The sequence below is a fragment of the Pezoporus flaviventris genome, unplaced genomic scaffold (assembly GCF_033815535.1).
Source record: "Pezoporus flaviventris isolate CSIRO_AGI_PZ_B2104156 unplaced genomic scaffold, CSIRO_AGI_Pfla_v1 ptg000013l, whole genome shotgun sequence".
Classification (NCBI taxonomy): domain Eukaryota; kingdom Metazoa; phylum Chordata; class Aves; order Psittaciformes; family Psittacidae; genus Pezoporus; species Pezoporus flaviventris.
Genome location: NW_026892561.1, coordinates 35,867,380 through 35,889,987, shown reverse-complemented (window position 1 = coordinate 35,889,987; position 22,608 = coordinate 35,867,380). Strand labels below are relative to the sequence as shown.

Sequence of the window (22,608 nt, the reverse complement as noted above, 5' to 3'; positions counted from 1 at the left end):
ATTTCCATTGAAGTCAGTATCTGTGAGTACTTAACACTAATCCCCATTAGTCTGCATCTTATTACACTATCTTATGTACTGTTGACATAAAGCATGTAAATAAAAACAGACAAGCACAGGAAAGAAACCAGAATTATGGTGTTTTTTGGTTTTGTTTTTTCCTCATGGCCTCTGATTGCTTTCTGCTGCCACAAACTCCTGCTTCGGGGCAAGTGTGAAGCCATCAACCTTCCCTAGAACTTCCAGACTCTAAAACATGACAGTCAATAAACGGCATGAGACAAATAACAACTTAGCATTTCCATATGATTACTGTTGCCCCCAGCCTTTTCTGTATGCTCTCTGGAAACACTGAAACAATACCCTAAAATAAAACCCCATGATATTAAACTTGAAGTATTTTCTTACTGACATCATCAAAAACAGACAGGGTAAACATACGGAGAAAAAAACCAAAACAGGCTTCTTCAAATTCAGCATGAACTGAACATTACATGTAACCACTTCTGCTGGGAACCCTTAGACTTAGGGGTCTGAAGGTAACCCAGTTACAGAGCTTGGCTTTGACTCAGCTGAAAAATAAACCAGTATTTTGTGCCTGTAATTTACAAGACATTTTTTTCACCCACAATTAAATGTTACCTTAAATTAGGAATTTTTAGGTCTACAGTTGCCTAAAGTGACTATGGCCACTAATCACACAGCCAGATTACAAATTTCTTTTTTATTTTACTAGAGACACACATTTGGAACCTCTAAGCTGCAAATAAATTACAGATCCACCAGCTGTTTCATAGGCAGTCTCTCCTAATTAGGAGAAGGACTACAGAGATCAGCGAAATTACGAGGCTATCCACAGGACTGGTACAGCTCACCAAAGAGCACCACAAACTCCAATGAAAAGGTAGTGTTTCTGTCTTCAGAACAAGTTCATAGTGTGCAGTCAGTAACTAAGGTATGAGAACACAAGAAAGGAGATGAAGTAAAGCACCTATGTTTACTAACTGTGAACTTCTCAGACTGTGTAGTGAGAGTCAACAAGCAAGGGAAGTAACATGCAAAAGCATAACTAAAGACAGCTTTAGCTGTCAAAATAAAGGTGTCAAAATAAAGGTTGCACAGGGAAACAAAAACTGGACCTAATAAGGCAGCAGGAAGTTTCACAGAAAAAAATTAGGTTAATGGGTCTGGTTACCATAAACCTTAATGACAAAGTGGGGAAGGGGGGGAAACAGGTTGAGAAGTCGTAATTTTTCAGGCACTAAATTGCTTACAAGCTATACGCAAATTTCGAGTCCCCCTGACCCTTTTTTCATGTAGAATGCATGACTGGATTCTATTTCTGAAGTGAGTTGTTATCAATCCAGTTCATCAAAAAAAGCTCAAAAGGCCAGCGAGCATCTTCACAGTGTAATCAGCTGAAGATCAGCAAGAGTTTTTCACTACACCTTGTAGCAAGGAAAATTAAACTTTCCATGGGCATGACTGCAAAACTCATTTACTACTGTATTTCACAGCAGGCAGCTAACTTGCTAACTCCACAAAGCAGGAAGCACTGCCTAAAGGGATGGGAACTTCTGTATGCCTTGCTGAGGCACATCAGCTTCAAGGACTAGTTCTGGGAGAGGCATCCAACTACAAACCCCCAGCAAAAAAAATAGTGTCTTCAGCAGAAAGAAAACACTTCAAATTTCAGTCCAACCATGCAGTTACAACTCTGTGGTCAGAAAAATCATGGTGGTTATTCCCAGAACAACTGATTTTTACAGATCTTCTAAAGGACACAGTTGTGATAATACAGTGTTCTCTCTCTATCTTGTTCAATACAGATCCCTTCCTTCTTGGTAACTGTGATGTACATAAGTCAGTACTCTGTTTCATGCATACTAATATGCCTGTTCACCAGAACCAAACCCACTTCCACAGTCCCACCTGGCACTATCAGAAAGGAGTGGGGGAAGAAAGGGAGGAGCTGGGCCAAACTCCTGCAACAAAAAACCCTTTTCCCACAGCAAGAGTTGGAGAGTATTCTCTAGCAGTTATGGAAATAAATTAATTATCCCCTATATTATGTAACACTGGCTTACTGTTGTCTGTATGGAAATAGACCAAATGCTGTATTGCATCATCATGCGGTGGTGGACTATAGTGGAACACTGATCAGCTAGCTCTCAGTCCTGTTTCAACCACTAGAAACCAATACAATAAAACATTTTATTTTTTTTTTTTTTGCATTGGACTAATAGTCCACTACAAAATATATCAAAAGACAATCTTATCATCAGCTTCTTATGCTTATTTAAAATGTTTGCTATTAATCTTCATTACAACTTTAATTCCAAGCATATGAATTAAAGACAAAGCCCTATATCAAATAGTGAAAAATGGTACTTCCATTGCCTACTTTGTACATGCAGACTGCATTAAAACACACAGGCATTTTTTTTCATAAAAGCTCTTTTCTGGAATAAAACTCATGCATATCATCTGCCTTTCAGAGCAACTCACCAGACTATTAAATAAACCTACACATGGTTTGCATTGTGTATTTCTTTAATATTCATAAAAGCAAAACTTTGCCTTGTAAAACCCAAATATCTTGGAACTAAATAAAATCATAAGTTTTTTATCTTTATTTTGAAACACCTGTATTTAAATGCTTTACATTTATGTGATCTTAACAGCATTCTAAGTTGAAAACAAATAAATATTTGCAAAAAAAATGAGAATCTAGTACAAGGGAAGAGTTTGTAGGATTTATTTAGATCCAGCAGGTCAAGATTCTTGCATATCGCATCTGGAACTACACTACCAAAGGAATACTCATTCCAATGACTCAAAGGAATGAGTCATTTGTAAACTGCAATCTCTCAGCAGTTAACTTTTCTCTTTTCTCAAATAAGAAAAAAAAAAAAAAGAGCTGTGGTTTGTGTAAACTTTCATCTACTGATTAAAATTAAAGACTGGCATAGCTTTGTCTCAGAAACCCTAATGTAAACACCAAAAGCAGCCTTTGCAACTTTGGTTTTTGGGTTGTTTTATTTTTTTGTAAAAAGGCTGGACACTGAATAGAAAACCTTTCCCTTCTTCCAACATTTGAAAAGACAACCTGCAACACTGACATGCACAACAAAGTCAGGACAAATGTCGTGTCCGTATCAGGTCAGAAAGAACTTCCAACTGAGATTTCCCAATCTGGTCTTTTCTCTTGCTTTCAAAGCACTTAGTCATAGTCAGAATCTATACCAGCCACAGTGCAGCAGTAGTACTGAACAATGTGACAGATAACATAGCCCACAAAGGTTCACAGATGGGATGTTGCCAGAATACCTGCTGTTGTACTGAAGCTGATTTGAGGTTTTCGTATGTGTAGACGAAGGTTGTGTTTTGTTTTTTTTTTAATTTGGGTTTTTTTTTTTGTTTTTTAACAAGCTCATCTTAAATTATTCTTCACATGAAGTTCAGATATGAGGAAAACAGTAAAACTGTACTATCCCCTCAGTACCTAACAAAGAGTTACTTCGTTTGCTTCATACCCTTATAAACTAAGTTGTAAGTAGCAGTATGCATTTCTTTTCATCCTGTCTTCTTTACAGCTTCCTGTTTTTTCCTAGAAAAATGAATTGGACATTTGTTTCTCCAAGATAAAAAAAGACTGAAAATATTGTTCTAGTAGAGGCCATCTTACAGAAAAAGGAAGTGCTCATGAGACAATATCCTCAGCAAAAGACATGCTTTTTGTAAAGCAAACCTGACAGTAGCCCAAAACTACTCAAACAAATGCAAACAGATGTCTGTATCTACAGGAAAAGTAGCACATAATGGAACCTGGCAGTGCTGCTGTGTCTTAACTGCATCCTCACTTGTTTTATATGCAAGCTTATGCTTCTCTTACTGTTTAATGTACTACATGTCATTTTAAGCAAGATCTGTAAAAACTGCTAAAAAGTGCACATCAAAACATCACAATTTAATTGTTTTTTAAGAAGTATTTGTCTATAAATATACTGCACCAAACACTGGAATCAACTGCAATGCCCAAGTCTTGGCAATTATTTGACAAGAAAATCAACAGTCTCTATATGATAATCAGGTGGGTCTCTTAAATCTGAGGCAGTTTCTAAAAAGCAGACTGTGGGACTTGAACCAGATTATCTCTTTGCACTAGCACAACCTCAGATCATGCAAGAATTGCTTTCTGGAACATACAGCACCCGAAACCACTTCTGGTGCCACAGACTGTTCATACATTTCCACACTGCAATGCAAAACAGTGACCTGCCACAGCAGCATGAACTTCATCCAAATGGAACATCATGTCAAGTCTGTTTCCATCAAATAATTCACAGGAGATAGTAGATGTAGCTGTTGACATAAATAAACAGAATTAAAGGAATCAAAGTTTGATCATCCCTCTGTCATCAGAGCAGTCTACTACAGGGAGGAAAGGAGAGCATCCACCAGGAACTGAAGGCAGTGCTAGGACAAGAAGAAAATAATATGAATCATTCAGTCACTGCAGGCAACTGCTTAAAATTATGTTTCTCCATAGATTTGAGTATCTACGGTAGGGTGAATATTGGCATGGCTAATACCAAGAGATGACCCTGTAAAAGTCAAATTTTGAGGCAAGAACTATTACAGCATGCAGAACAGAATTATTCTTTCCTCATCACAAGATAGAATCCAGGAAAAAAAAAAAAATACGTTCAAGTCATTGTTGAAAAAGAGTTATCTAACAATATGCTGTGGCTCGGTGAGACAAACAGAGGCATCAGCGAACAAAATCAGTTTATTCATCATGTCAGCAGGGTTATTTTAATTAACATCAAAAACCAAACACATTTGGTGAGAGTCCTAACTAAAAGGTCTTCAAGCTGGGACAGCTACTCAACACATCAATACACTGATCCCTCACTTCAGCTGTTTGCAAGAAAAAATAATTATTCCTTTTGGTACTAGAAGTAAAAAACCCAAATGAATAAACCTTGAAAAGTAAAGTTTTGCCTCATCTTGGTTAAATGTTAAGCATTTAAAACAAACTTTTGCCTACAGAAGTTATGGAGAGTTTGACATCTCTCAGATCATTAATGACAATCTAAACTTAGAAAGGCATCTAGTGAAGCAACACAAAACGCATTGTGGGTGGCATTTCCCATATAGAGCATATCAGCCCTTTATTAGGGAACCAACTAGAAGAACCAACTAGGGAACCAAAGCTAGAAGAGGGCATACAAATTCTCTAGGGGCATTCCTGACTTTTGTGTCCTCTTCCTTGCACTTGGACAGGGGACCAAATGCAATCACAATCACTGGCTACCAACTAAGAGGTGAACTGTTTTGTTTAGAGCACAAAAGAGAACTCTGAGAACAAAATCCCACAACTGAGTCACTAGGGTTATCCACACTTATTCAGGACCTGCTTGTTTGGAAGCATGGGTCATGGGGTTCATCTTCAGTAAGGATGCAAGAGAAGAACAAACCCATAGATTCTAAATTTAAAGTTCTGGGACTCCCTTTTCTCTCTGGGAACATGAGACATGGAATTCTTTCAATGGAAAACCATATTCTCACTGACTCTTACTGTCCAAGCTCAAACTGCAGGGTACCAAAAGAGTCCTGACACTCACCCCACTGTCACCAGCAGCTTAGGCACCTGAGCAGCAATGTACACCCTGCCACTGCAGGACCCCTACATACCAGATGCAGGCAGTCAGACTGCCTGATCTGCCAGTCCTTTGTCATGGTGGGACCCCAGAAACAGGTCACAGAATGTTAACACTGCAGTCAGAAGCATCTCTCCAACATGACTGCTCACTGAAAAGACCACAATTGGATGTTGCGGTCTCCAGCTACTGCTTCACACTGCAGCCACCCCAGCCACAGATAAAACTCTGACATGTAACCAAGCGTGTGTTTCAAATCTGAAGTCTCACGCCTTTGTCAAGCAAGGAGGTCTGGGTCCTCTGCTTCTGGATTTCATTTTGAAAATGCTTTATTAAGTAATTCATATTCACAAGAGTAATCTATCAGAACTATGGACCTGTGAGATCAAACTTTTAATTTGCAATAAAGAAAAGCAGTGTAACAATCACCTACTTTGCAAAGCATCTTTTCCAAGACAGATGTTTCATTGCAGAAGTAAATTATCCAACTACATGTTTTTGCAACACTTCTTAGATTGTAGAGGTGATAAATTTTTAAACCTAACAAAACAGCTAAGCTTCTGCCTTTCCATTACATCAACTTGGTTTTCCTGCTGACTTATAAAATAGTCACACAAAAACAAGTCCAATAGCACATTTAAAACAAGAAAGCCCTCTGAAAGTGCCTTTAAAAAATTAGTAAATTAAAAGCAAGTCCCCAAACATTGAATTCAAAGCTAAACTTCGTCTAATTATGTGTGGCTGAGTGTGACACTGAAAAAAAAATGACCTGTCAGGCTCCCCAGAGAACCTTATTTTCCCTTTCCAGATGTATATTTAAAGCAAGACAACAAGAACAATTAACAGTGTTCCCAAAGGTAGATAAAAGTATAGCATTCTGGCTGGGTGACCTTCAGCTACAGCTGCACTACAGCTGATCACATCCATAATCTTTGTACCAACAACTGCCTTCAGAGGCCTTTACAAGGCTGTCAGAATTACTTTGAAACTGAGCTTTTTATATTCTTAATCTATGTTTGTAGGGCACTTAGAACAAATCATATTGAAAAATTAATTTAAAGAAATGTAAATAAAACATAATACATAATCAAGTCATAGAAAATTAGTAGCTCCAGAAAGTTTCATGAGATTTGTTTGTTTGCTTGTTTTTTTATTGGAATTGTGCCCCTCTTTTTTGTCTTTTGACTGATTTTGTCTGATGACTGATTCAACATTTTTCTGCTTTCAAGTTTGGCAGAATTTGAAAAAGATGCTTTCTTAATCCTGGGAATGTAACAAATCTCAAACCAGGATTTCTCCTTGCTTTGACAAAGTATCTTTTACAACATACATACCTTTACTGCCTTCTCATTGCTGAATCTCAGCAACACCTTAATGTCTCTTATTTATCAACCATTTAATGTTCCACTTTAAGTAAGTTGCAAATAGTCTCACTAAAAATCTCTTTTACTCTAGTTATTCAATTTTACGTGGTCCATGCTCTTGCAGTGGCATAATTTCATTGATTCTCCACTGCCATAAAGTTTTTCAGCAGCAGATAAAAATCAAAATGCCAAATGTAAAACACAAATAAAAAGTGGAACTCACTGCCACCTCTAATAAAAATGAGTTTTGCCTCAGATTACAATCTACTATTCCGGTGATGTCGGGGCTGAGAGACAGTGATGGTAACATCTGTGAAAAGATCATCCCATGACTGGAAAAGTCTTCATTACAGGAATGGTTGACAGAAAATTATATAATTTCTATCCTCTGCAGTATAAGGGCATGTAAGAATCACTGCCATCACTACATCCCTCCTGCCAACAAGACTGTGATGTCAGTTAGAGGAGCTGCAGACTGCACATGCACATGTTTTCTCCACAATTTTCACATTAACATCACAGCCTCATTTTTGACATGTGCCTATGCAATTAAGCTACACACATTTGCAAAAAATACATTTTCCTCAAGGCAAAAGCACTGAAATTTCTGTTTAAATATAAACAGTAGAATGAGTAAAATGACAAACATAACTAGGAAAATGTAGTGTCAAAACCAAATGTGACATAAAAAAAACCTTTTGTGTAGAACTCCCACACTAAATTCTGCTCTTAGAAATGCTGACCTTTTACTACATTCCCCACAAAGCTGTACAGTGATGACCCCACAGAGCAGGCTGTACTCATGTACTGATGCAAAGCCTGGTTTGTTCCAGTCCCTGGATATCTAATGCAGGTGAGTGATGGCACTGACAAGAGGATTCTTGTCAATGTAACTTCCTGGGTGGCTCTAAAAGCAACCTTAATGCATGTTAAGATTAAAAAGCTCCTTACATCCATACTGTCCAACTAAGCAGACAATCCAGACCCTCTCTCAAGTGGTAACTATTTTTATTCCTGAAGCTTTTGAAAATACCATATTTTGAGAAGATTCTGAAAATAACATTCACATTTCCACCTTCACATGTACAAGGCTGCTTAGGCAAACAAATGAAACAAACCAGTTTGGTTTTGTTCTTTTTCTTTCTTCCTTTGTTTAACAAAAAGAGACTCCAAATCCACATCTCCAAAATGATTAAACAGTTAAGAGACCTTTGAAAATAGGTCTCAAAATCTAACAAACTCCAGTTGGGCAAGGTGCCTTCTTACATCTGTGCAGTCTGCTCCTATGAAAAATTCTGTGCTGCCTCCAAAGGTGGTTTGGGTGTTGCTGTAGTCTGTACAAACTATAGCTAGCTTTTGTAAACAAACACACAGGAGAAGCATATTAAAGAGCAATCTGCAATCCTCTCCAGGGATTTTAAACTCCTGCAGCTGGTAGAATGGTCAAGAATCACCAGTGACTGCACTAGGATGCTCTAGTGATTAAAGTCTTAACCACCCTATGGAAACACAAGCCTTGTGGCCATTGAGAACGGCAACACTGCAAAAGGATGTAAACTCAGATTTCTGTGGAGTAAAAGTTTAGTGCTTGTTCTGTACACAGCTTCAATACACTGAAGTTTTCAATGGAAAAGAACAGACACTGATCAGTTCTTACTGCATATGTCCTGCACTATCAACATCACTATGGAAACTTCTGAGTTTCATGCTAGTGCCTCAATCTTTAACATGCTATTTCACAAGAGCTACTAGAAAGTGGGAAAACATATCTGTCTAGTTTCACATACCACAAATGAAGGCATGGAGAGATTACGTGATTTCCTAAGAGAGTCACCCTCTGCAGCACAACAGGAACTGCACTACTGCTTCCTTCAACCTAGGTCAGCTTCCCAAACTCCCATGCTTCCTTCTTCTCTGATGCTCCTGTATTTAGGTGCTGCATAATGAAGGTGAAGCCTAAGAAAACACATGAATCAAGAAGTTCTGATAACTTCTTTTAAAAACCCCAAAACACACAGAATGTAAGACTCACAGTTCAAAACCAAATTTTTATTTTGGAAACACAATACGGTTTAATGCAACCTTTAAGAATTTCTTGATAGAAGGCTGTTACTTTATTTTGTGATGCTTACACCATTGCTCATGAATCAATCATTGAAAAATAGGAATGTAGAACATTTAAAAACACCAACAGAAGACAGACTAGGAAAACTGATCACAGGTAGAAAAAAAGGATTACTTGTGGTACAGGGAAAACCTCAAATATACCATGGAAATGTCCTTTTATTCACAAACCTGAAAGACTTTCAGAATATTGAACCCAAAAAGGATTAGGGACTGACTGATACCAAATGAAGAAAAAGGAGCATTCTGATCAAGAAAATAGGAAGGGCCAGCAGATGTTACATAGGGTATGGGCAGACTGCAGGAAAAGATGTATCTGTACTTGCAGTTCTACCACTGCTGTGCTTACATTGTAACTACCTATCTGCATGCCCTTAGCTATGAGAAAGTGCAAGACGGTGAACTCCTTTTTCACATCTCCCTTTATATTGTAGTGATTCATGGAGTGCTCTAAGAAATTATTTTGGTTCAAACATTATACATTCTGTTCAGTTCTCTAAGCAAGCCTTTATCTGTCTGTCTTCAGTCACATCTGCCTTAAAAAGTCATAGGTAGGGAATACAGCAGAACCATGCAATGTTCCCAAGTTTTACATTCCTGAAGAAGTCATACAACAGTCACAGACATCAGCATTCACACTAGGTCTGGACTTAGACTTAATCAATGTAAAAAAGAATAAAATTAAATAATCCAACCTCAAACAAGCCCTCCACCTCCAGCCCACATCACACCCACCCATCTCTCTAAAATGAAGGGAGTGAACGCCACAAGTCTGTATGTTGAAATTCAGCCCACATGACATTTCCTTTGGATTTAATTGCTTCCATACGATTTGTATCTGCTAGTCACGCTAGGCCCCAGAGCACTAAATATGCTGTTACAAAGAGGCTCTTGTCCTGTAATAACCTCCTTAATCAAAGAGACAGAATTATGGGTAAAACAATTTTCAACTTCAAGCATCCGAACAGAGAACAAATCAAACCCAAACCACCAACTCTTCCAACATGATGTGAAGGAGTGAACAGTAAGAAGTTGGAAAGGACTTTGCAGATTCAAACCTCTTCAAAGTTGTGTTTCACTGGCTTGGGTAGCAGATAGCTCTGTGCCCTGTCATTTACCATTTACAGGATAAAGATGGGCTGTAAACCTTTTAAATGTTTACCATCTCTTAAAAGCTGACTCTAGAATCTCACAGAAACTGCAAAAATAAACCTACTCTTCATTTTTCTTTCTTTGAGAAACTGAAACCATTAGCAAAGACTATACTCTTTCATATAGTTCCAGTAAAACCATTTGGTTTTCATAGAAGCTGTCTTAATTAATACCTGTATCTACTGTATACTCAGCTTTCTAAAAATATACTAATCAATATTATTTTATAATGATTAATGCATAAAGCAATTTTATTTTCTGCTCATATTATGAGATGGATGCATGCCAGTTGTCATCCATTAATGCACAAATACTCCTGGACTTTGGCTTTAACACTAACACCACAGTTCATTCACCACATTCAAGATAAATTTCATTAAATCTATGCAATTCTGCATGCACATTATTAATTTATTAGCTTAGACATGTACATCAGTCCAATATAGCAAACTCTGCATCAACACAATAGTGTGTATAGCAGAGTTGTCACCAATTTCCTCATATCATTTAGGTGCATACACCTAAATTCAGTGCAGCTTTTGTGTGGAGAGCATCCTTTACAGTAAGTTTCTTAAATATTTCCTCAAAGGAAACTCTTCTTGGTAACATTTCTAGACTCAGCGTAGCCTTCCTTAAAGATTTCTTCAATGACACTTTACAACTAAATCAAAAATGTAGCATGCATCCTAACTCAGAAAACCTGACGAGAGAATTAGATCACATCTGTAAATCAAATGTGTCCTTGAATGTCACTGCAGATCCGCTTTTGTTCTCAGATTTTATTAAGCACTACATTTAAAGCACCACATTATCCACCCAATTTTATTAAGCATCACAGGTGACATGATTAGACTCTGAGAAAATAGTCTATTGATCATGAGACAACACTATGGCGGACAAGAAAATGAGTAACTTTTAGTTTTCATCAGAAAGTGTTACTGTTTCTACTGCCAAATACAGAGGGAAAAAAAAGTAGCTCATAAATAGCTTGGTAGTTTTTTTAAGCTTTTAAGAGGGACTCTAACATCAACATAGAAATTAGCTTACTTTTTCTTTTCAAAGAAAGTGGCTTAACAAATTTGTATCAAATGAAGTTATTTGCCTATCCAGGTCAAAAATTATTCCAATGAATCAGTCCAATTTTAATCTATTCCAAATATTTGTAACTGTTAATGGGAAGAAAAACTTTAATTTCCACAAAGTTAAACACATTAATAACTTTTTTCACCTCACGGTAAATTATAAGCTTAAACCAGGCAGATCCTACTGCTAGGACTTGAAGCAGACTTCATTAAATCCCCATTTATGGCCATTATCAATGAACACAATCCATCACTCTAGCTGCAGACCTGTAGAGTCAGTCTACACTACAGTAACTTAAAATATGTTTTGCTCTTTTCACCAGCTCTCTTTGGTCAACATCTGAAATAGATCCCTACCAGGCAATAAAACATAACCTAGCTCTGAATAGGACCAACCAAAGACCCTAGAAATAGTTTTTAACACATCACTGGATTTCTGCTATAAGGCCATTGTCATTGTAAGTAAATCTGCATCTGTTTACACACTCATGTAACTTTAACAACAAATGCAGCTACCTCTAAAAAACCTGTATTAAACCAAAACAGAATTTTAAGCTCATGAACCAAAATGCGGTCCACTAATAAATTAAAATTTTCTGACATTCTGATTTTTAAAAATCAGTGTATATAGTTACAAAGCTCTCTCCATAAATTACTAGGCCACTTCGTGTTCCACCATTTAATTTGAAAGCATGGCATTCTAGAATGTCAGCATGTGAGCCCAACCTTACAGCACACGCATTACATCCATGAGCAACTGTGGTAATATCTGTTGAACAATACTGTAAAGGTGTCATACATGGTTAGCTTTTTCTACATTTTTATCAGAACTTAACAGAGTAACTGCCTTATGCATTGTCCATCTCCTCCCTGATTTCTAGTTGGGTAACTACCATTCCTGAGGCAGAAAAGTATCTTGATTATGAATACTGTGCAGTACCATGCACAACATCAATATAAAATAATAATCTCTAGAGAATTAACAGAAAAAGCTTTCAGGGAAAAGCTGTATTTGGAAATCATTTGAGCACTTGAACTATCTTCATATGGTTCGTTTTGTCATTGTCAGTAAAAAAGTATTACTTTTTATGTTGTCCATATAAAATTGATCACGTGTTAAATCAAGCTTCTCCACCAACAGAAACCAGGAGAAAAAAAAATGCAACATGTTGAGCAAATCAAATATTGAAAGTAATTAGCTTTCTTCCCCCTTGAGCAGGATCTACTGGCAAATATGTCCTGGTATGACAAATGTTCACTGTAACATTTAAAAAACTGCAGTGTGATAAAAGTAACAGCACCAATAGTTTCACAAATCTCCCCAGTGCAAATGCTGCTGTACTCTCTATATTCTGTTTACCTTCTGGAATGAAATCAGTCTGACCAAGAAGCACTGTGCACACACTGAGAGAACATTAAAACCTTAGTCTTCATTTGAAATATGAGTCTGAACCACCTGAAGACAAAATCAGTGGAAAGTAATACTTGAAAAATTCTTTCTACAGAATATGTGTACACAGCTTAGCATGTGGATCGACAGGCAAGTGATATTCCCACTTACCGACACAAGAGTTATGCAAGGCAGTTTGACTGTCCTTCCAGAAACCATTTTTATCAGAAATACATCACACTTAAATTTTTTTCCACACATGCACACACAGAAAAATGCTTTAGATAACACTGCTGTAAGTGTGCGTGTGTTCATTAGTCTGTTTTCCACCCCCCACTTCTGCGGTTTGGTATTTAATTACAGGGTGGAGTGGTCCCCAGGCTACTTATGTTTCTTCCAGTCACAGCCAGAAAATTTCTGCAGGAGCTGACATGCAGGAGTGCGACCGCTTGAAGTTATAGCTGGTTCCCTGTCAGTAAGGTTAGCTCACTCTTTACTGAAACTCCCAGCACTGCTTTTGTTTAATAATTCTTCAAAGTATATTTAAATAGAATAAACTGCATTCTGAACTTTAACAGGACCTAATTTAGCTAATCTTAATTTGCTTTTCAATTTTCTTTTGCTAATGACTATAAAAAAATCTTTATGAATAATTTAACTTGGAAAGAAATGGCAAATTTTCTTTTCCCTTGAAAATAGGAAAATGTAACCTTGTATGCCTCGTTTGACCAGCTGGGATTTTCAAGCACATCATCTGACTTGAAAACTATGCGCAATAATACATTGGGTTAAATGCTGCTTTCCATAAACACTCTTAAATTTCTGCAGAAAATTCTAGTTTCATCTGAAAAATATTAGACCACTCATAAAATATTATAGTTCATATATGATCATTTTATGGTTAAGTATTACTCCCAAAAGTACTGGAGTATAAAGAAATACATTATTCAAATTAATTTTTATAGAAATGAGGAAAGTTCTGTTGGATAAATAAAACTGGGCAAACAAAATAAAGACAAAGTTAAAATAACAAATTACATATACAATTAAACTTTTATATTAAAACAGGATTATGATAATCAGACTATTACTGTTGACAGGATTTGGAAAAAAATTAAAGACACTCTGGGGTTTTACCCACCAACTGTTCTTTAAAGAGAACTTGCATTTTCAGCCTAAGCAACAAGAATCCATCAACTTGGAAAAGTCTCTTTTTCAGACATGTGTGACATGAAAGTGAAACCACAAGAGCTCATTTTGACTATTAGTCAATAAAAAAAAACCAGACATACTATGTTATGTAGTTTTTAGCCAGAGGTATTTGAAAACACCTGCTGGCCAAGCCCTAGAAAGAATTTATATGAAATATTTATTTACAAATGATCTCTTACAGTGCTCCTGTCAGTCAGCCACTTCTCTGTCCTGTTCTACTGAGAAAAATACATGTAAAGTGCAGAGCAACATGATCCTCTCATTCAGGAGATAAACCTGATGATAAAACTTTTTAATAAAAACTTCTAAGTTTGGATGCTGGCACATGTTCACTCAATATTATAGATCACATACAGTAACATACAGAATGGCAGAAAGAAAGGAAACATAGTTTTTTGCTTTGCTAGTCGCTCAGAGCGTGACAAGAGATAAAAAAATCTAAACTCTGTGCAGAGTAATTCAAAGACTGGGGTCTTGAGTAATCATTTGGAAATTCCAAAGCAACAAGGCAAAGAAATCATTATAGAATCATGCAATTTACGCATGTATTTTCTCTACACAGTAAATATCCTTTTTCTTTCCCCTCATGCCTTGTCTATATGCTATTTATTATGGCTGAACACAAAGCTGAATATGAACTCAAGATAATATTATTCTGACTAAGGGCTGTAGCAAATGAGTGAATAATCTCCTGTAGCCCTGGCAGTTTAACTCCCTCAGTATCCTTGGGTACATGCTCCATCAGCAAACGTTTTATTTCATTAGCAAACATTTTGTCACTGTGTATTTACCTGGTTAACACAGTGCCATTTAATTCGCAATGAATCTGAAGCAGATACAGAATCTACCAAAACAAGGCACTGTGTCCTAAGCACATTTTACAATTACTACATATTTTCAGGCCTATTAAACTGCTTCAGATCAAATTCCAAATGTCATAAATAACACGGTAGCCAAAATTTCTGGCCAGAAGGGATAGGCAGTTATGTTACACTTCTCCAAATCTGTCACTAAAATAAGGAAGACTCCTCCCGTGTCCCTAAAGATATGGATGCTATAAATACACATACACACCACTTGTGCTGCAGCCGTGCATTCCGTTTGTGAAAAGCCACCCACGACCCGAGCACAACGGGTTCGCGGTTAGAACCGAGCTAGAGACCCGGGAGCCCGCGTTACGCAGTCCCTCCCACCGAGCCTACTTCACCTCGAACGGGGCACCGGCACAGAGTGCCCCGGTCCCACCTCCTGGAAAACTCCCGGGAACAACTGCTATTAAACTCACTTTTAAAAAAACTTTAATAAGTTTTTATTAATGAATCTGGGACGCCTAGCCAAGCAGGGAAGCTGTGCAGCCCAACAGTTCACATGCTCCGGTAACTACCCTCCCGCCAGCGCCTCGCTTCACCCCGCTCTCTCCTCTTCCCACTGCTGCACTGGGAAGACGTTCCCTCCCCCTCGGATTCCACATCTACCTCACACTTGGAAACCCCCGGCGCCCTCGCCTCAGGGCCAGCACAGCAACCCCCTCTACCCTCGGCTGGTCGGCGTGAAACTTGGCCGACCACTCTCCCTCCCTCCCTCCTTCCCTCAGCGCGGACCAAGCCACGGCAACCGGCCTCCGGCCTGGGACCCCTACTCACTTGAGGAAGTACCGCTGTCCCGTGTGCGTGAGCGCCATCTCCCAGCCGGGCGGCAGCGGCAGCTCGTCCGTCACGTCGTAGGAGCGCTGGCGGAGGTGCGCGTGCTGCTGCGCGGCCCCCGAGCCCAGAAGCGAGGCGGGCGAGGAGTGGGAACGGACATGCTGCGCGGCGGCGGGCCGCAGGGGGGGCGCGCCCGAGTCCGTGCTCGACTGCCGCGAGTGCGAGCCCGAGTCGGGCTCCTTGAAGAAAGACTCAGGCAGTATTTTCTTTCTCCAGGAGCTGGGCGTGGGGTTCATCACCGCGTTGAAAAGCGCCTCCAGCTCCGTGTCCAGGTCCTGCGTGACGTGGATCACCTGCTGCCCTGGTGGCGGAGCCGCAGGAGCGGGATTCATTTTCCACCCGTCGGGAGCAGGCGGCTCTGGAGCAGGCAGCAGCCGACGCCGGCCCCGCTGCAGGCCACCGCCGAGGACGTGCCCTTCGGAGCCAGGCGGACGGCTCTTCAGGGGTGGCGCCGCTCTGCCGGGGCGGGCGATGAGTGCCTCTGCGCCCCCGCCAGCAGCGTTGGTGTCCCGGGCGGGCGGGTCAGCCCGCGGGCCGGGCCGGGCCGCGCCGGGCAGCAGTGGGACGAAGGCAGCGCCGGCCCCTCCCGCCCGCCTCTCAGCACTCGGCCCGGCCCCTGCCCCGCCCGCAGTTATGCAACTGCCGTGAAACTTTGGGCGCTCGAAGCCGTTGAGGGACGGGGGTGGTCTCGCCGAGCAACAGAGGAGCCCTTGGGACGCCGGGGCTACGGACTGTCCCTCAGAGCGCGGCGGGTCCTGTGTTCGCACCCCCTTTGTCCTTCTGGTCGCGCCGCCACACTCTAGTCCCGCACGAAGTTAGCAGGACCAGGAAGGCGGTGCCAGGGCCGCCAGGCGGGGCGTTCCGGGTGAGCGCGACGACCGCGGACCCACTCCGCTCCGCCGGAGCCCTGCTCTGTGCCTGCAGAACCGGGTGGTCCGTTGCCGGGTGCAGCTGCATGGCCCGGCAATTGATGGGGGCCGCCGCAGGCGGAGCAGCTGCCCCTTCCTGTCAGGCAGTGCAGTTACATGGGGCGTCACTTCAGTGTTCAAGGAAACTCGAAGCAGTTTCTCTCCTGATGCAACTGAATTTGTGTAAACCTGATCAGCTTTGCTCTAAAACCATTGTTCATAAAGTTCATGGGTGATACTAATTTCTGGAGGCAAACTGATGCTTAAATTAGTTCACATACGATCTCCATAGCACACTTCAGTGATGCTATGGCAATGGGGAAAAAAGGAAGGGAGCATTCGTAGTGACATGGCCCGCAACTATTCTGTTGTGGTTTAGGTAATGCTTAGTGCTTTGCTGACAGGTACGATTTTGGTGCTGAGTTGTATCATAAATCTTTCCAACTCACTATCCATAGGTGCTTTCAGATACAGCTGTGACATTTCATGGATCTATCCTGACCTCTTGTAAACAGTTGCTTGTCCTCTATTTAGTCTGTACTAGAAGCCACAGCTACTATCAAAATGCATTCCCTAAGCTTCTATAAAGTAAATGTAATACATTTTTATTTAATCTTGTCTCATTTGCTTGGTGCACTTGGAACACCTTTTGAATAGTGATGTGACCAGAATTTGCATCTGTAGCTGCAGTACATTCAGTAGCTGCATCTGTAAAGAATGATGTTTGCTTTCCAACTTCACTGTTGGTTTTTACAATAGAAAATGTCAGCTTTTATGATTACATACATACAGATATCACACATTGGTTATGCAAATGTACAACTTTATTTTAGTAAAGCATTTCTTCATTTTATTTTTGCACTTTGGACAGACTCCGGATTATGATGACTGATAAGAATACATCCTCCTCCGCAACAAGAATCCACAGTAGAAAAGTCTTAGGCAAGTAATCTATGTTTTTTTTAAACTTACTTATTTCTAAGAAGTATCATGAACTGTTCTGAACATCATTTTTGGCATCAGAGCTTGGACCTGGCTCTTGAACAATCGCTGTCCCTTTATCAGTGCAACATTTAACGGTAATGCAGAGGTTGTACATGAACTCCGGATTAGAATCAGCCAGGTCTATGGAACAGATCTTGCTTGTGCATTTCCTGATTTCCTTGCTTCAACAAATATTCCCTGTCATTTACTTTTCCTTACATTTCCTGCTTGTGTTTCCATTAGCTAGGCAGATCTCCTTCTTGCTGATTTTTTTTTTTTTTCTTCCCACATATGCTATATTTCTGGTCAGGAAACCCAGTACTCCTGAGATTTGTTTACGCTTCCTTTCTCTAAGAATTTTCCATGCTATCTTTTGTACCATTCTTCTACTGCTTCCTTATGGGGTCACTTGCTGGCATTTTTACTAGCCCAGACAGCTGTGCTAATTACAGCACCTGCTCCAGGGTTATGCAGCTATTACATATCTTTTTTTTTTTTTTTCTCCCCCCCTGCAATTTCCTTGTTTAAAACCATTGGATATTAGATGATTGCATGTGTATGTGTATGTGTGGCTATTGCACAGATAGTGATCTGAACGTGAGTGATTTTTCACACAGCCTTTACAAGTGCTTTTTTGCTTCCTCCAGGCCTCTGTATCCTTGAGTAAAGGCACACCCAGCTACTGACTACATTCCTTTCCAGATGACATGGCTGTTCAAGGGAAAGCTCTAATAATGTGGTGCCCTCTCATCTGTGTTAATTAGACCACTTCCATAAGAGAGTGTTGTATCTCATGAGTAAGTATATTCACATCTGTTCTAAATTTAAACATTTATTACAGCTAGAACTGTCTCCTTCAGCAAGCTGTACTTTTTACTGAATAAGAGAATTAGCTGCTATTGTACCAATGTTGCAGGCCAAAGCATCTCTTTCTACTAATCTGAAAGTGATTAAAACTGTAAGACTAAATTCTCATAGTACTGTTGTTATTCTATGTTTAGAAAATAGTAACTTCCTTCTTTGGACATAAAAATAGGACATGACCACCAGCTTTTATAGAAAATGACTCAATATGTTCAAGTCCATGGAAGACAATGCCACTTCCATCACAATGGGTCTGGATTAAGTGATAAAAGAAGTAAACCACAAGCGTGACGTGCAAAGTCTCCTTATCATTACTTCTTTCTTCTAATTACAGGATTGTACATTTAAAAAAAAAAACAAAACACCACCAAAAAAACCCAACCCAATAACATTATTTTATATCCAGTCCATGTGTGGTTCAAATGTTTTTTAATAGCACAGACTTTTTTTTTAACTGAAGGATTTATAAAGTACACGACTTTGAGTATACCCTATTTGTCATACATTTTTTAGCAGCAACTTAAGTCTGTACTTCAGTGGCACACCAAGCAAACAGATAAGAAATAAGTTCACTTTCAAATTTACCTTTAGATAATGAGCATCTAGTGGTTTGAAGAAACAATACTATGTTGTAATTTTTAATCTAGATACATCACTGCTTTGCATTAAAGCCCTACGTTTTTTTGGTTTTTTTTTTTTTTTGTCTGAGAAAGCCCACACAGGTGAAAATCCATGTGTGATGTCTGCTACAAAATAAACCAGCATTCCCTGGAAAAATCTCATAGTTTTGGGGTAACTTAGTAATAATTACATAGTGCAGACCAGGAAGAGCTGCACAGCTCCTGCCTTCTGTTTAGGTATGTACTACACAAAGAGGCTTTAAAGCGGTCATTGACTACATCTAGGTTTTTTTTCATATACTTCAGTGAAGAAGAGCTGCATATAAAGAAAAAGCTTCTATTCCCCCCAGATAAATAATGGAGAAAAAGAATACAATGGAACAGTAGATGTATTACATGAAATTTCACTACAGAAGGCATATATGTGCATCATACACATGCATTTACACTTTGAAAAAATACAGTTTGTCATGCAAATGAATGATTTTATTTGCACTTGTGGGTATTGTTTGATAGGCTTTTTTTTGTGTATTATGCTCTTGCTAATAGTTCTATACTAATATAATTTTCAAGAAACTTCTGGAAAGGTATACTTAAGAAAAATGTAATGTTTTTTAACAAATGGGTCAGTGCTTAAGTGTCTGTTTTTTATCTGCATGCATTTCATAGCTATTTGTTTCTCAGGTAGGCTTAAACTTTGGTTGGCACCTCGGAATGCACACAAAGCATATCCTATGCGTGTAGACAACTGTGCTGTGGTTTGTTTAATACAAAAACCTGGTGTATATTACAAAGTTTCACAAAAATAGCTTATGTAAGCAGATGTCCCTTGCCAACACCTTCAGGCCAGCAAAACCTCTAATGCGAACACAGTGAAAAAAAAAAAAACAACAACCAAAACCAAACCAACAATTGAACTTGTGTCAGCTTAGTTCATGTTGGTTTATAAGTTGATGTAATTCTGCTGGCAAGGAAGCTATGTGAACATCTATAGATGACTGCTCAGACATTCATTTCAGAAACAGCTGTGCTAATCAAAAAATTGCACTAATGTTTGTGTCTCAGGGGTTATTCCTCTTTCAGTAATGCCAGTGGAATGGGACATACAAACACTGCTCATCACATCAGTACAAAGGAAGATTTCACGTAAGCAATTTGGAGCAGTGATTTGGGAGAAGCTGTAGTGCTTGGTTTGCAAACAGCTGAAGCCTTGTCAGTAGTCACTATGCTACAGCTGCTGCTTTAAGCTTCCTCACTGAGGTTAGCGTGGTTCCTCCCAAAAAGACAGTTGAACAAAATACATAAAATACCATGCTATAATCAGTTTGCCTTGGGTAGCTTAAACTGCTGGTGAAAATGAGGTTTGCTAATACAGCTGACTTTGCACATAAACAACTTACTTAGGAAACAATTTCACGTTTGTGGAAACGGTGGTAGTGTTAAAAGGACAGAAACACAGCTAATCATTATGACTTTCAGTTACTCCAGACAGATTTGGAAGATGATTTTTGGCCAAATTATCTGGGATAAATAAGACCAAAAATAGTCATGTAAAATAAACTGAGACCTGATCTGTTGCTTCAGACTAGAAGTCCATAATTGCAATAAGAAAAGAAGAAATTGCTTAATACAATATGATCTTATTGGCATGAGTTGTTCTGGAATAGTTACGTCAGTTTGGCTCCCTGTGTGAACTCTGCTGACAATACCAGAATAACAACCCAGCTAACAAGACTGAAATACACAGGAGAAGCAACTAAAGAAGAAAAATATTCTGGAATAGCTCTGCAAATATTAGCTGAAGGGTAGCATAAAATAGCGCTGAGAATCATAAAAGAATACTTTTTCTAGACTAACTAATTTAACTTGCAGGAAGATACAGTTAAGATACACCATTCTTTCTTGGTAATAAAAACTGCATGTACACAGAGGGTTTTCTGGTGTAGATTTTGCCAGGAAACAAAGCTAATAGTTTAATTACAGTCATTCAGATTTGCTATTTTGGAAGAGTCTTCCAGTTTGCATTTCTTGTGTCAAACACAGAAAGCATATGATTTGCTCAAGCTTAGCAGAACAAGTTGAAATGAGATTGATTATTCTGACATCTGCTATTGTTGTTAGTGTAAAATATTTCAGCTGTTACCAAGTAAGTGTATAGATACATATAAATAAAAGAACAGAGCCTTATACTTCATAACACATCATGAAGTGCTGATGGTTGCACTTGCTGCTCAGCCCTCTGTATTCACCTTTCCCCACTTCGTAGAAGGTAAGTTCTACATAACTTGTTTTGTGTATTTTTGAATTGCTGGATCCTCTGTTTCCCCTAGCGACTAGAAAAAACACCCATAATCACTATTCCCTGTTTTCATCATGTGTTTTTGCCTGGAAAGTCATATTTGGTACTGATTTTTAACCTTTGCGGGAAAAAAAGCAGGGATGAGAGGGAAATCGTTGTTCTAGGAAGCATGAAAGTTGACTAGTATAAAACCAGACATTTAAGATGTGGTCCTGCCATTGAGCACACATGTGATGGCAAGAATAGTTATCAAAGCAGAAAAAGAAGTACTTCTCTTCCATGCCCCTTTTTGTTTAGCTGCACAGGGAAAGGCCTGCAAATGGGGGTGTGAGTGTGTAGACCAGCAAGCAAATTTAGTCTTCAGGTGGACAGAAACAGGCAGCAGGGAACACCTGAACATCTCATGCTTGACGTGGGTTCAAACAGTAACCCACTGAAAGAGACCAGCTTCATCAACACCACAGACTAAGATAGCTCCCCTGTTACAGGAATGGTTATGGTGAGTACACACTTCTACTTCAGACTGTTTGCTGCCTGCCAGCAAACCTGAACTGCAATCTCCAACAAGAACTGAGAAATAGTTGTGAAACTTGTAAATTCTTAGACCTTAAAAGATAGATTTGGATGTAGAAGAACACAGTGGTGATTTTAAAAGCCATTCATGTCAAATTATTAACCAATTCCTGAAATTCAGAGCGAAAGTGTTTACAACAAGTTTTGTCTCAGTAACAGCATAAGTACTAACAGAGAGATTTCTCTGAAATTAGGGTTTGCTTAGGGCTTCTGCTAAAGACAAACCTCACAGGACAGAAATTCTTCTGTTATCTTACGGTAGATTTACGAACACAAAACATGTGAACAGCTGGGTAGGGAAGCTTCCCAGCTTCTGCAGTTCTGGTATTTTAAGCATCTATTCTAAGGAGTACTACTTGGAATGTTCACATACACACAAGCACACCACGGAATAAGATAGATTCCATAAAGTGAAATTCAGTTTTAATCTATTTTCTTTTTGGAAGAAAAAAACCCAAACCCAAACCTAACAAACCCAACACCATCCTCCCCCCTCCCCCCCCCCCCCCCCCCCCCCAACAAAAGAACCCCAAATACCCCCCCAAAAAAAACCAACCAACCAAAAAAAAACAACAAACCCCCCAAACCCAAACCAAAGTAAACCTGCTTTCACAGAGCAATAGATAGGGAAAATGAAAGAGTAAGATCAGTAGAAGGTTCTTACGTA

General features: G+C 39.3%; 1 protein-coding gene across 1 annotated transcript in view; it reads right to left on the bottom strand.

Moving 5' to 3' along the window:
- The window catches only part of WWTR1 (WW domain containing transcription regulator 1), a 65,530-nt gene extending 49,199 nt beyond the window's left edge, over positions 1–16,331 (bottom strand). Inside the window, exon 1 of the mRNA XM_061452774.1 lies at positions 15,634–16,331. Coding sequence (XP_061308758.1) covers positions 15,634–16,025 — 392 coding nt within the window. The 5' untranslated portion in view covers positions 16,026–16,331. The remainder of the gene's footprint in view (positions 1–15,633) is intronic.
- Between the last annotated feature and the right edge of the window lie 6,277 nt (positions 16,332–22,608).